The 15,106-nt window shown below is 51.6% G+C and overlaps 1 protein-coding gene across 2 annotated transcripts in view; it reads left to right on the top strand.

The window, feature by feature from the left end:
* The window catches only part of GLRB (glycine receptor beta), a 49,884-nt gene that overhangs the window by 13,840 nt on the left and 20,938 nt on the right, over positions 1-15,106 (top strand). For both annotated transcript variants that reach the window (XM_006164189.3, XM_027766566.1), the window contains exons 3-4: positions 8,320-8,426; positions 10,082-10,149. In XM_006164189.3, coding sequence (XP_006164251.1) covers positions 8,320-8,426; positions 10,082-10,149 — 175 coding nt within the window. The remainder of the gene's footprint in view (positions 1-8,319; positions 8,427-10,081; positions 10,150-15,106) is intronic.

Raw genomic sequence — 15,106 nt, 5'->3', positions numbered from 1 at the left:
GGCACTACCCTCCCCAGTCCTGGCACGAGCCCTGGTCTCCAAGGGCTGGAGCAGGAGGCAGAACAGGACTGGGTAACCTCAGCTCCCCACCGCGCCTCTGCTCCTGATGGTCTTGAGGCCCGTCGGGTTCCACCCTCTCCAGACACCTCAGCAGCTCACCCCTGCCCCGGACCTCCTTCTCGGGTCCCTTCTCTACGGCAACAGACCCCGAAGGGACTCGCTCCTGGGAAGCCACCCGCGTCACCTCCCCACCTGCGAGCTTCCTTTTCCCACTGTACTTGCCACTTGTTGAGGTGACAGCCTAAGCGGCCTACGTTGCCTAGCTCTCTCTCACTCTCATTTTACTTGAATTTCCTTAGGTGACAAGGCCACGTCACCGTCAGACACATGCACCATTCAACCACCTTCCTGGCTGTGTCAACTCCCGTCACCATTCTTCTCTTGCCCAAGGGTTTTGCTGTAGGGCACATGGGGTTGCCGGAGAGAGACAGAGAGACGGAAAGAGAATCATCCCCTGGGGGGGGGCCACGCTGCAGTCCCTTCTCCTCCATCCTTGTGGGACTTGGGCATGCACGCACGCGAGTCCCGTGTGATCCTCAAGCTCTGGGTTTAGACTGGAACCGTGGTCCGCCACGCGGGAGTCCATATCTTAGCCACCCACCGCTGTGGGGCTGCCATTCTACTTTATGATAAAGAGAGCCTCTTTAGTAAAAGGCGGAGGATTTATACGCTCTGAAGAGAAACCAGAGCATAAGAGGGGCTCTTCACACAAACCTCATGCCTTCCCCGACAGCCTCACCCCGTAAGGACAGCTGTCCCACCTCGGACCCCACGGCCTCACCCCGTAAGGACAGCGGTCCCACCTCGCACCCCACAGCCTCACCCCATGAGGACAGCTGTCCCCACCTCGGACCCCACGGCCTCACCCCATGAGGACAACTGTCTCCACCTTGGACCCCACAGCCTCACCCCGTAAGGACAGCTGTCTCCACCTCGGACCCCACGGCCTCACCCCGTAAGGACAGCTGTCCCCACCTCGGACCCCACGGCCTCACCCTGTGAGGACAACTGTCTCCACCTTGGACCCCCCAGCCTCACCCCGTAACCCGCTCCCGTTAGGGACACCTGCCCCACCTCGGACCCCACGGCCTCACCCCGTAAGGACAGCTGCCCCACCTCGGACCCCACGGCCTCCTGCTGCCTTTGGCGCCCAGTCTGCTCTCTGCCACCCATCCCAGCTTCACTGGGGCTCCGTCACTGCCCTAAGTACTGGGGTGACCGTCTATGCCTCCTGGTTCTTTCTGGGGTTTCATTGTGCGTGCCCTGAGCAGTTTCTGTTTGATCTGCATCGCAAGCTGTGGCTCCTCTCGTGACGCCTGGCTGTGATTTCCGACCTCCAGTGGGACCTCGGAGCGGACACGCTCCATCTGCACCCCAGCCCCGCTGGGCTCTCGGAGCGTCAGAACGCCTGGCTCCGTCACAGCTTTCCCACCGTGGCCTGCTGACTTGTCGCACTGGGTCTCCTCATGGCTGTCCCCGCTCTCTGGGGGTGGCCTCCATGAGGACGCCACATTTCACCCGACTCTGCTGCAGGACTGGCCTAGACCCTGGTCTCTTCTGCGCCCTCTGTTCTATTCAAACTCTGGCAGTGGTGCTCGGACACCAGCCTCAGGCCCTTTATAACCTGGAACACTTAAGGCCATGAAGGGGCCTAGTCTATGTGGGTGTACTTACTGCTGTTACTCTTTCTAAAACAATTTTGCAATAGGACACATGCACTCACTACAGAGAGACAGTGAAAAGGAAAGAGAAATCAACCTCCCCCATGTGGGATGGCCATGCTGCAATCCCTCTTTCATTCTCCTCCTGGGACTTTGGGCACACATCTCATTCTCAAGCCACCAGGTCTGGGACTCGAACTGTGGTCACCATGTGGGAATCCAGCACCTTAACCATATGCCACCTGCTGGCCCCTATTGCTGTCACTTCACTACAAATGGAAACAGAAATTTTAAAAATACTTATTTACTAAATCACTTAAAATAACTGTGCCCATTAAATACTAACAAGAATACCTACTTTTAATTAAATTAACTGTATTTTTCCAAAGCAAAGAGAATCGAGGAGAAGGGCATCCCTGTGCACCGTCCCCTCGTAAAGCTGGCTCAGTGGGAGACAGAGGGTCTGCATCCAGCCTGTCGGGAACTGCTTGGCTGAATCTGATCAGACATAGAATTGGAAGAGGGAAGCATATTTTAGTAGTCTTTCATAACTGAATTTTTTAGCGTCACGCCAAAATTTAACGAGGGATGCTCTTTAAAAGATGGCTGTACACGGGAGTCTGCACGCTGGTCAAGGAGTGTGGTGTTCTCTGCTGCTCGGGGCTCTGGCCCATCCTGCACTTACGATGGCTCCTTTGCCCAAACTTGATTTCATAACATCGTGCAGTGGTCATTTGGAAAATACTGTTTTGCAGGGGTTTACAGACCTTGCAAATGTCGACACATTTCATTATGCAACATGAGAAGGAATGCCCATCTCATCACTCCCAGCCGCACTGGGAGGCTGTGTTGGGGAGCTGCTGTGCTCTGGGATCCTGGTGCTCAGTCACCTGGAGCCCCGATTCTGTTACAGCTCATGTCTTATCACTGGCAGCAGGTGCCCTAGTGTGCCATCCTCTTCAGTTTTTTGGGAGATTTTGAGAAGGGTTGACTTTAATTCTTGCTTAAATGTTTGATACAATTCTTCAGTAAAATCATCTGTTTATAGGCTTTTATTCGTTGAGAGCTTTATTTTATTTTATTAATTATTATTATTTTATTATTTGGAGATTTTTGTTACAGGCCACGTGTGCTCGCTGGAAAGACAGAGAGACAGAAAGCAAGAAATCATCCCCCGGGGGGATGGCCACGCTGCAATTCCTTCTCCTTCCTTCTCCTCTCTGGATTTTGGGCATGCATGCACACGCGCCTGGCGTGAGTTTAAGCCACTGGGTTCAGGACTCGAACCTCAGTCAGCCATGCGGGAGTCCAGCAACACAGCCATTATGCTCTCTGCTCTCTGCTGGTCCCTGCTGGTCCCTCATTTTTATTTATTTATTTTTTTAAATTTTGCTATTGGGCATGTGCATATGTGTGTGTGTGAGAGAGAAGGAAAGTGAAAAAAAAAAGAAAGAAAGCCTTCAGGTCTGAGACTCGAACCATGGTCGGCCATGTGGAAGTCCAGCACCTTCACCACCACACCACCTGCTGGTCCCTATGAGCGTTTGCGATTACTGACTCGGTTTCCTTACTGGTTCAGGTCTGTGCGGGTGTCCTGTTCCTACAGCTCCATCTCCACAGCTTGTGCACGTCCAGTCTCACCCCCCCAGGTGTCCAGTTTGCTAACGAGGACCTGCCCCTTGTCATCTCCAACAGCCCTCTGTGCTCCCGCAGACCAGGTGCAATGCAGCGTCTCTGCTTCCATTTTCTGTCTCTTTTCCTCCTCCTGTTGTCCTAGTTAAGGGCTTGCCAATTTTGCTTCTATTTCCATTTTCTGTCTCATTCTTTCTGTTGCAGTTGATTTGCTGCCTCTGCTAACTTTGGGCTTATTTTTTCTTTCTTTTTTTTTTCATTGCTCTTTGAGGTATAAAGTTTTATCTGTTTGTCTGTTTGTATCTTATTTTCCTTTCATCTTTATGTGGGTATCTATGCAGAGAAAACCATCTCTGCTCCCGACCTACCCCTGTTCTGCAGAGCGTGGAAGTCACTCACCGTCCCCATGCTCGGGCTCGGGAAGGTCTGGGCTCATGTCCTTACGTTGTGAAGCTTGTCTCGCCTTAGAAAACAACTAGCAGTGGTGAGGGTGTGTCTTCCACTGTGTGAGGGGCAGGCCACACGGACAGAGGACACTTGGGCCATGGCACCCCAAGGTGAGGCTCTCATGGGTGTTATGAAGTTGAAAGTAACCAACTGGAAGCCTTCAATGAGATCTGGAAATTTCTGGTACTCAAAATCTAGGATATTACAAGTATTGGGTTGCTGGAAAAGTCATGACTTATTTTGTCTATGCAAAAATGCCTCATGGCTTCTCTGGAAACCCAAGAGACGCCTCTACTTTATGAAACATATTCTGTCTTGGAGCCATGGATGATGTCATTGCATGACTGGAAGTTGATGTTCTCACTGTTCTCACTGTCCCCCCAGTCCCTCGTGCTGTGACAGACCTTGGCACGTGTGCTCATCGGCCCACAGAATGAAGCTAGAGTAAACGGTTGCTCACATGGAAGGTATCGCTCCCCGCCTCCAGCCATCTTCAGCTCACAGTTTAACCTACAAAAAATAAATGCTGGAGCTGTTAAGGTGACAAATTACAGGATAGGCAGAAAAGTACCAGACACAAAGCCACCCTAGAAGAGCTCCACACTTACCTTTGTTCATAACCGAATGCTGACCTAATCTTTGCCTGAATATGTAAAGTATTGTCTGTCTGTCTGTTAGCCTGCTTCTCTGGTTATCAGTCTAAATGTCACTCCGTACAGGAAGAAGTGTAACACCAAACTTGAACACGCCGGCACGCTCCGCTCTAGCAGGGTGTTATCCGAGGCCCAACCTTAGCTGTGTAAAGTTGAGATGTCAGGTTTTTAAAGTGGTTTTTCTCTTCTATGAGCACGAGAGAGACAGAGAGAGAAAGGAGACAGCAGCCCAGGGTCTTGAGCCGCCACCCCAGCTCAGCCCACTGCCAATCTGTGCACGTGCACCGCACACTCAGGGAGGTCTCCGCACGTGCGCTGGGAACCCTCCCTCTTGTGTCCATCTTCCCCATCGTCTTTTTCTTTGACATAGTTCCCTTCGGAGTCTTCTGAGTACTCAGAGAGAAAGGGTCCTGCCATCCGGAGCCCACTGACGTGTCTCTGTGCCGCCTCTGCCCTGCCTACGTCCAGGAAGGGGATTGATGGTCAGCGTCTGCAGAGCGAGACCTCTGTGCAGGAGGGAGCATGGACAGAGGATCACTTCTACTGTCCCGCGTCCTGGAGTTCGGAACTGCACACTCGGTGCTCCCGTCTCAGGGACGTGTGTGTGCTTACCAGATTCTCAGAGGCATCTGTCACTTAGCAAAAGGTGTAGAGTCACACGGATGAGAAGAGATGAGCCCGCACCTCCTGTGTACCCACGGTCCCTCGTGTCAGGGACAGTGTACTCCCTGAAGTCCGCGCCCAGCCCAGAGCTGGCAGCCGCCACACCCAGGTGACTCACACGGTGTGTGGCCTGGGAGGTTCAGGGCTGTGAAACCTTTGGCCATTGTGGTTGCATTTATAGCTCTGGGAAATATGGCAGCCCCTTAGGGCTCACCTCCTGGCTGAGAAGAGTAAGGCAGTGGGCTCCGACCCTGCTCTGAAACGGCAGTGGGCACCATGGCTCCGATGAGGTGAAGGAGGCTCTGCAGTGAGAGGGACCTGAGGTCTCCCTGTGGACAGGAGTGTCTGGGTTTTCCTCCAGTGCTGGAAAACATTACATCACACCTGCAGCCTGACGCCCTCCCCGCATACCTTCGCGGCTCAGTCAGGCGCTGCCTCGAGTCTAGGCACGCGAACAGAGAGCACTGCGGGGAAGGGCTTTGATAGAGAACTATTCTTTCCAGTCACTTGACTGCTTTGTCCAAGTAGAGGACGGTATTTTCTCAAAGTAATGTCATATTTCCAAGAAATAAATCCTGACTTGTGATGCATTGGAATTGCTGATAGAGTTCTTGAAATGAAACAAAACACTGTAATCGAGTGGCTCCAGAACTGAGCTGAGAGTCACCACACAGAGGCCTTGGAGAGGACGCCAGCCGGGAGGTAATGGCTGACCAGAGCCGGGTAACTATTCACACGCCTGTCTGTTTCCTATAGCCAACACCAGCAGGCTTTCCAGGTGGCAGGGCTGCGTGACAGGGAGCGCTCCACACGCAGATGTCTCTCCTCTGGAAGAACGTGGCCCTGCCCATGTACGCTTAATATGTTCTAATCTGCAGAGATTATTTTAATGGCACTTCAGTACTAGTAAGTTAAAAAATATGACTTGTACTTTTTTGGGTGAAAAAAATGTCCTGAATTTGTGCTTGAGGGAGTAAGGTGCATGAGACCATTTAAAAATCTTTTAAGAAAGACTTTTTGCTATAAGGCACGTGTGCTTTCCAGAAAGACACAGAGAGAAAGAGCACAAGGATTCACTCCCCCACCACCTGGGTGGGATGGCCACGCCGCAGTTCCCTCTCTGTTCTCCTGGGATTTGGGGCACACACGTGCACACACCTGGAGTGAGTTTTATGCCACCAGGTCCATGACTCGAACTACGGTTGACCACGTGGAGTCCAGTGCCATAAACATGCCATCTGCTGGTCCCAGGAGCTCATTTAAATTTTAAAATGACTCTAAACTTCTAATACAAAGAAAGGCAACTTGTTGATGAAATACCGTGGCAGAGACATGGAGACATACGGACGCCGGTAAGAATCAGCGCCCGGGGCTGTTGTTCATTCTTCTGATTTTCAAGAGATTCTTTTCAAGCAGCGCGGTATTTGTTAATGAACAAAATTTATTTATTTATTTAAAAATTTTTAGAGGTTTTTGCCTTAGGCTGCATTCACTCACCAGAGAGAGAGGGAGAAAGACAGACAGACAAAGTGAGAGGGGAAGTGGGAAATCACCCAGGCAGGGTTAGGGGACGGCCACACTGCAGTCCCTGCTCTTCCATTCTCCTCTTCCTGGGATCTTGGGCACGTGTGCATATGTGCCTGGCATGATTTACAAGCCACTGGGTCAGGGGCTCGAACCACAGTAGGCCCTGTTGGGAGTCCAGGGACATAGCTGCTATGCCATCTTCTGGTCCTGAACAGAATTCATTTCTACCCCTGGGAGAGGCGAAGGGCTCTGGACCGGCCAGAACACTGGTGCAGAGTGCACAGGCCAGATCTTGTGAGGGGTTTGGGCGCAGAACGGGTAAGGCCGACAGGACCTGGTACACTGTGCACTCCCGAGCACGGCGCAGTGGCGTTGCAGACCCAGCCCAGGCCTGCAAGAGCCGCTTTGCCTCGCCCGTCCCGCACCGCGGCTGGGAGCAGGTCTCCGCCTGCCTGGGGCCTCCACCTGCCTGGGGCCTCCACCTGCCTGGGGCCTCCACCTGGGCAGCGCTCTGCCTCACTGTGCCCGGGCTCCCGGCACCGCTCACGGTCGCTCCCTGCCCCGTGTGCTGGTTCCTCTCTTGGCTACTGTCTCTCTGTCCATCACAGCGAGAGTGGTATTCAGGGGACAGCAGGTAGCAGAAAGTGGCTGACGTGGACATCTGTCCCTTCCAGGTGCTGTCGCCCACGCGTGGCAGGCCTTCCCGAGCTGGCAATTGCTGGACGGTGGCCAAGGCCCGGCTCCAAGCCCAAGGCCTCTGTCCTTGGAGGGCCTCCTTGCTGGGGTGAGGGCGTCCCCAGACTCTGGTGTGTCCAGGCGACCTAAGCGGGACGGGCGTGGACACAGGCAGTGCGGGGACCCAGGAGTCCACACCCCAGTGCCAGGCAGGGACCACAGACTGGGGTCCCTCGCTGTTTCTCTGCTGGCCTCAGGCCCAGCTCGGAGTGTGCGCAGACTTCGGGAAGCCACTCGGGATTGCCGCCCACTGGTCTGTCGGTCAGCAGGGTGGGAGGAGGGCAAGTTTTCAGGAGGGTGAGCTACACAGCCCTGCAGGCAGGGATGGCACCATGCTGGCCAGAGAGAAGCACTGGGCGGTGGTGAGCCGGGGGGCGGGCCTGTCACAGCTCAGGGCTGCGAGGGGCAAAGCCAGGCAGTTGGGTCTCAGCCGCAGACCAAGTGCACAGTGGTGGCGTCTCCGCGCTCTGAGAGCGAGCTGGCTGCGGACGCCCAGAGGCAGTCCTACTGACCCACCAGTGGGGTGGCTGTGACTGCTGGGTCCTGTCCGCTCCTGGCAGGAGAGCGCTGTTTACACCATGAGGACCGGTTGGTTTACCCACCACTCTCGCTCTCTCGGGGCTTCCATCTTTGAAAAAGGCCGAAGGCCTGGAGGCTGAATCAGGACAAGCAAGAGTCTTACTTTTATTAAAGAGAAAGTAAAATGGGGTATTTAGAAAAGTATTTCATACATTTGCAAAATCAAATATCAAAATGCTCTTAGTGTGTTTTTACTTTTTAAATAAGTACCTTTTGGACTCTGAAATGTTTGCTACTCTATTTGCTTGTTTGGAAAAGCCAGGCTGTGGGCGTGGATTTGCCTCGGAAAAGCCAAGACTTTGCTCCCAGTGAGAGCCGCGCACTCCTTCTGCCTGTTTATCAATGTCTTTCTCTCCCCACAGTCAGCAGTCGGCTGAGGACCTTGCCCGCGTGCCTGCCAACTCCACCAGCAACATCCTGAACCGGCTGCTGGTCAGTTATGATCCTAGGATTAGACCCAACTTCAAAGGTTTGTTCCCCTGCCCCCAACTCTTCATCCTCTTTAGCTTAGAAATGAGTTTGTCTGTATAAGATCACCCTTTGAGATACCTGAGACAATATGATTTCAAACAGCATGGGACTGTCCCGTAATGTGCTCATGTTCAGAGCCATTTAATGCCTAAAATAGTCAAAGGTAAGCAAAATATTAACTATAGCTTTACATTATTACAAATACTACATTATTACATTATAAGTTTTACGCATTCCAAGTTGTTATATATAAAAACGGCATACTATGAAATAATAGGCCAACCTCTAGAATGGGTTTTCTAAGTACTGAGTCTCCTTTAAGTTAGTGGTTCAAAATTTAGGCTCTGGAAACAACTTCTGTTTCATTCACAGACACTGAAGTGGGCATTTGTACATTGGCCTTTCACTCATTTCTGAGTGTGCAGGCTCTTTCACTGTTGAGCAGTACAGATAATACATTGATTAAAAAAAAAAATTCCTTTTCTTTCGCTGAGTAAAAATGGCCATATGGCTTTTACAGACAAGTTAACTTTGTGAATAAAAGTTAACATAAATAAAAGTGACTATGTGTACTATAATATTTATTATTTTTATTCCAGTAAAATATTAGCATTTATCACACCTCTCAAGAACACAAATTACTTACAATAAAATGAAAACAAAAATGATGGCAGATCATACAGTTGCATAGACTTTTTTTCTTGTCCTCTTAATGAATTAGGAAAAACTATATTAAAAAATCTCTTCTGGGAAAGTTTAATCTTTCTTGCTGGTTAAGGACAGGTATTAATGTAGATCAGATTAACATTATAAAGCTTGATTTTTTTCCACTTTATAGGGAAAAAAAATAAAAGAGGTCTGCAGCTGTTTTCAGTCAACTGAAGCTGTACGACTACGCTGTGGGCACAGGGTCTGCTCGCCCCGAGCCTGCTCAGTTACCTGCAGCAGCAGTCTCCCTGTCACGTGGCTACCGTGGACCAAGGCCACACCTGTTTCTCATCAGTCAGGGCTCAGTTGTGGCTGAAAGGCTAAACCCACATTTTCCCTTTGTTAGACCCACTTGCAGCCATCATAAGTTGAAAGAAGGAAAGAAATTTGCCACTTTATATCTTTGTTCTCACTCCACATACTTTCAGGTTATTTTATAGCAGATCAGGCAAAAATCTTTCTAATGGCTCTGCTATGTGTCATTAACATTGCCTTTTCATGAATTAAAAGTTAAGATACAGTAATTATAAGTAAACTTCACTCAATACGTTGCTACCAATGTGAACATTTGAAATGGTTAGAAAAATGCAAAAAAAGTTAACCTTTGTTTTTGAAGTCTTGTTTAAAAGAATAATTTACAGGTTCTTAAAGAAAATGCATTAGGTCAATGTAAAATTATTAAAGTGAACATATTTTCCAGAATCGCTAAAATTTGAGAGAAATCTTTCTGAGCAGAAAGCATTATAAAATATAACTTACTCGCTTTCAGCTAGCACTGTGGTCACTATGTAGGGACACACATTATTAGCGATTATAAACACAGTACACTGAGACTGTGGATCTTGCATGCCATGCGGATTAGGAAAAAATTGAATATATAAATCATAAAGATAGAGAATTCTGACTCTTGAAGCTACTAAATGAATCCTTTATTTTCACTCATAGGCATCCCTGTCGACGTGGTAGTCAATATTTTTATTAACAGTTTTGGATCCATTCAAGAGACAACAATGGTAAGAATGCAATTAATCTAGTCTTTTTAATTGCCAAAATTCTAACTGAAGGATAGTGAAAGTAACATTAAATCCAAAAAGTAAGAACCCTAAGGAAAAGAATACATGCTCTCTCCTAGTATAAAGTATCCAAATTCTTCTTGAATCGGTGATTTGGGCACCTATGTAATTTTACAATTAAAATTTAGCCTTAATGTTGCACCAAACTCACACACTTGCCAGAATTAATGTCTCCCTTGAAAGCTGTAGTGGATACCACCTAGGGACGGCTCCTGTCATTTAACTTTTCTACTCCTGCTAATCGGCCCAGCGCACAAATGTGTTAAGTATGCATTTTCCTTCCAGTGCCCTGGGGAAGACTTCTGTTTTTTCTGTTGTACTAATTTTGTAATGTGTGGAGGCAAGAACTGTAAGAAGAAAAGCGGAAAATTTATTTTCATGAAGTTGGTTGGCAGAAAAGTCTAAGATGAGAGAGAGGACAGGACTGAGGGAAGGGGTGGAAGGCGGGACTTGTCCTATGGGGGCGGAGAGAGAGGGTGGGGGCAGAGGGAGAGGGTGGAGGGCAAAACTTGTCCTACGGGGACAGGAGGGAGAGGACAGGGCTGAGGGACAGGGGTGGAGGGCGGGACTCGTCCTATGGGGGCAGAGGGAGAGGGTAGAGGGCAGCACTCGTCCCTACGGTCCCAGGAGAGGGAGGACGGGGTGTTGCCGCCTGGGATGAGCTGAGCGCTAGGGACAGGGACGCCCCAAGGTCCTTAGCTCGTTTCCAGTGATATGGGATGTGTCTCTCTTTCAGCCTCTAAAAGGCATCCCAAAAGTCTACTTGCTTTTCACAGCTCTGGAATATTAAATATGCCTTTTTGACAAACCACATGCTGATATGCGTCTTCAGGGGAGAAAAAGAAGACCCAAGTCTTTTTGTGTTTGAGATCCTGCCATTTTTATTGAGTTATAGTGTAATGCAAGAATTAGGAGCTTGGTGAAGACAGAGCAGTCTGACATTCCTGGTATTTTCTCAGACTGGTGAAAGAAGGGCTTAGATGCTGACCCCCCTTCCGTAACAGCTTGCGTGCCATAAAAGCAGTCATATATTAAGTTTAATCTGTAACATGTATCTTTATACCTATCTGAGATGAAAATAATATTTACTTAGTTATTACAGGAGCAGGTACTCGAGCCCCTGAGTAACAGACTCACTTAGACAGAGTGTAGCTCTGTTTTGTTTTTGTTTTTGATAGAGGGTGCGTGCATTCACTGGAGGGAACATGATTTACGCCCCCGTGGGAGATGGCCTACCACAGTCCCTTCTCCTCCGTCCTCCTCTTGGGATTTTGAGCACACTGGCCCTCTGTGATTTTTGCGCCACTGGGTCCAGAATTCAAACTACGGTCAGCCACAGGGGGCTCCAGCGCCTTAACCACCACACCACCCACTGGCCTCCATGTGCAGTATTTTCGGAAAGTTATTTAAAAGACGATTGGGGATCAAGTCTGGAGTTCATGCCCAGGGCCTCTTCAGTTCACTTCCATGACACAGACCTGCACGACAGGTCCCCGGAGGGCAACACCTGGAAATACAACTAGCTTGTCTGAGCTCTGCTCTGCAGGAGTAAGCGGGGTTGCTTTCTCAGGTGGGACCTGAAAGACCTCCCTGGCGTCTCTGTCCTCCCAGAGCCCCGGCTCTAAGGCAGAAAGCCCCGGGCAGCATGCCATGCTCTCTCGGAGCGTCCAGAGTCATCGTTCAAGCCTCCACGTCACCCAAGGACGACCAAGGCACTTCCTCACGTGAGTGGAGCTGCAGGTGTTTGGGGCTCGGTAGCCGTGACTGGTGTGTCTGCCCTCCAAGGAATGTCAATGTCACCTAAGCATGGGACACTCAGACTCCCCAGACCCTCAGTCACTGCTGGGTTGTTCTGAGTCGAAGACGCCTAGAGTGGAAATGAGAAATGGGAGAAAGACCTTATGGTCACTGGACAGCTGTCACGAACTGTCTCCGTGTTCCGCCACCATCTCGCCTTGGCCCTGCTGCACAGATGCACACAGCAGGGGCCCCCAGACTCGCTCTGAGGACCAGATCCAGCCGGTTCTTACCGCAGAGCCTTGGCCTAACCTTTAGGGCCTGACCACTCCGTGCCTTTCTTCCGGTTCGGGCCTCCATCCCACCGTGGGTCCCTTACTTCAGGGGGTGCCTTCTGGGCTGTCGTCCAGCCACTTCCATGTGTGCTCCTGTTTTTCCCTAATGGACTTGACAGCCTTAAAGTTAGAAATAATGTATTCCACTTCATTGTCCATGAAGTGCCAAGCCAACAGGCACTCGGTAAATACCGAGCACATAAATAAATGATAACTTACGCTGGCAAATACTGAGCAAATACATTTTGCTGTTTGCTTAGTTAAGTAAAAGGATTGGCGGAGCAAATTTAAACAATAGACTGGTGTTAGACAGCTATTTGGTTAAATAATAGACTGATAATGTTATTATTATTGAGAATTAATTTTAGAAATTTTGGAGGCCTTTAGTCAAAGGAATGGGATTATTTATATTTTCTGTTTCTTTCGATCAAATAGCCTGCGTGAACATCAGTCTCCCCTTCTCTTTGCATGGGAACATGTGGCCTGGATGTCGAGAAACAGAGCCCGCGCCTCGAACAGACGGGAAGGCCGAGCGGCCTGGCAGTGCTCTGCCTTCTGAGGCATTATTTCACTCTCCCGTAACACGGAGTAGGCGCGTCTTCTGAGCACGCCACACTCACATGTTTGCTTCCTCTTTTCAAAGGCAAACGTCCGAACACGGTGCTGCCTAAGAGTCAGGAAAGACACCAGTTACTTAGATAGAAAGAGGCCTTCGAACAGTCCAGAAACATGCGAAACATGTGCATAGTTCTCAGATTGCTTTGGCACCAAGAGAAGCCCATGCTCGAATCCCATCTTGCCAGGAGCCTCTGCAAATCCCCTCAGATGTAGAGAATATTGAGATATCCTCTAAAGGGAAACTGACTGGACGGACCTCGTTGTGTTACTTGCTGTTGCAACGCGGGAAATCGTAGGGGCGACCCTGAAGACTGAAAAGGATTGCGGAGGGATAGCAGTCCTCAGAGGAGCTTCTAAAGACAAGCGAAGGAAACAAAAGCAACCGCAAACGAGAGGCTGGGAAGTGGGGCGGGTGACATTGACCCAAATCCAGGGCGAAGTAGGTCTGGAAGGTGTGCCAGCCTGGTCAGAGCCTGGCCTGGGCTGTGTCCCAGCCCTGCTGCCCCCTGGAAAGAGGACATTCGCAGAACTGAGACCTGCACAGGAATGGCAGGGGCACCAGGGCGTGGTGCTTCACAGGGCGATGCGGCCTGGAAGAAACGGGCGGAAGGAGAGCCCTCCAGGCCACGCTGCGCGGGGGGAGGTCTGCAGCTCCCAGCCGGGAGCGCCCCACGGGTCTGCGGGAGGAGGCAACCCTGGAGCTTGCCATGTGGGGGGGCTCCAGTTGGGAAGAATGGCCCAGCCTGCAGCTGCTTCCGGGCATGCACTGTGGGAGAGGAGCCTGGGTGGGAGCAGCCCACATGGAATCCGGCAGGTGCAGGCAGCCTCCTTCAGAGCGACAGCCACCAAGGAGGGTCGAGGTCATTGTTCGGATCAACATCATCGCCGGGAAATTCTAACAACTTTTCTCGGATAGAAGCTCGGTACCCCTCGGTACCACATGCCGGTCCCACTTATGCCAGGGACACACACGTCAGTATCAGCGTCTGCGTCAGCATCTGCGTCAGCGTCCCAGCCCCTCCAACCGCTCAGGTCTGGGCTCCTGGCCGTGAGTGGGGGTTGTTTGGTTCTATATCGGAAAGGCCACAGCTCCATGGGCTGCCTGGACTTCAGGTGAGGGACAGCCTGCGGGCTGGAAGGACCCAGCCTTCCAGCCCACAGGCTGGGGCACACAGCCATAAGGCGAGTCTGGGGGCCCTTCAACCCAGTGGGCATGCTGGAGGTGGCGTCCGCATCAGTCCAGCTTGCCGGATCTCGGCTCTTCCCGGTCATCCCTGCCCGGCTAACGTCAGGGCATCATGGTCGAGAACCGAGTGGTGGGGCCCGGACGCCGCTGCTGTGCCTGGTCCCGGGAACCTGGTACAGGCCGTGTCATGGAAGCTCCCGGCTCCTTGGCACAAACGGAGCCTGTCTGCCCCATCCGTCCCCTCCCGCAGTCACGCCGGCTCTGCGACCGGCTGAGTTACCAGTGCCCTGTGGCCACACTCTGCTCCTGTCCGCCCTTCCGTCTGTTCAAAGCAGACCTCAGCTCCTCTGGGCGACCGCTGTGCCTGTCGGGAATGAGACCCACACCTCCGATCGGCGGTCCCTGCTGGTGTAGAACGATTTCGAATGTTTCCTTCTCCGTACTGTCCGGCTCCTTCTGCTTTGTTGCTTTGCTACTAGTTTCCTCTGTCTCGTCGACTGTACTGCAGCAGTGGGCCTCGCTCCCATGTTAAAATCTCACATGCTGGCCTGTCTTCCCGCACATCGGCTGTGCAGTCACAGCCCTGCAGTGGTTTCGTGTCTTCTCACGTTCGGGGTCTGCGCCCTGTGGCACTGGAGAGAGGTCCCTACGGGTCCTGTCCTTATGGCCAGGCCCTGCGGCCTCCAGTTTCTCCGGGCAGGGCCTGTAGATGGGGTAGACGGCCCAGAGCTGGGCCCTGGAGATAGGCCCTGGCCGTGTGCTCACAGGCCTCAGAGGCAGGAGGGCAGGGCGGGTCGTAGCAGGGGTGAGGAGGTATGAGCAGGGGTGAGGAGGGGTGAGGAGGTCATAGCAGGGGTGAGGACAGAGTCCTCCGAGCCTAGAAGGACCCAGCCCGCAGGCTGTCCCTCACCCGCAGCCCAGGCAGCCAGGGAGCTGTGGCCTTTCCGATGGCCAGTGTGGGACAGACCTCCTAACCTGGTGGGTCCGCCCCAGAGGACACGTGCGTGGCCTTCCTGTCCAC

The sequence above is a fragment of the Tupaia chinensis genome, unplaced genomic scaffold (assembly GCF_000334495.1).
Source record: "Tupaia chinensis unplaced genomic scaffold, TupChi_1.0 Scaffold143591_1, whole genome shotgun sequence".
Classification (NCBI taxonomy): Eukaryota; Metazoa; Chordata; class Mammalia; order Scandentia; family Tupaiidae; genus Tupaia; species Tupaia belangeri.
The sequence above is the reverse complement of the archived record's forward strand: the minus strand, read 5'-3'. Positions and strand labels throughout refer to the sequence as shown.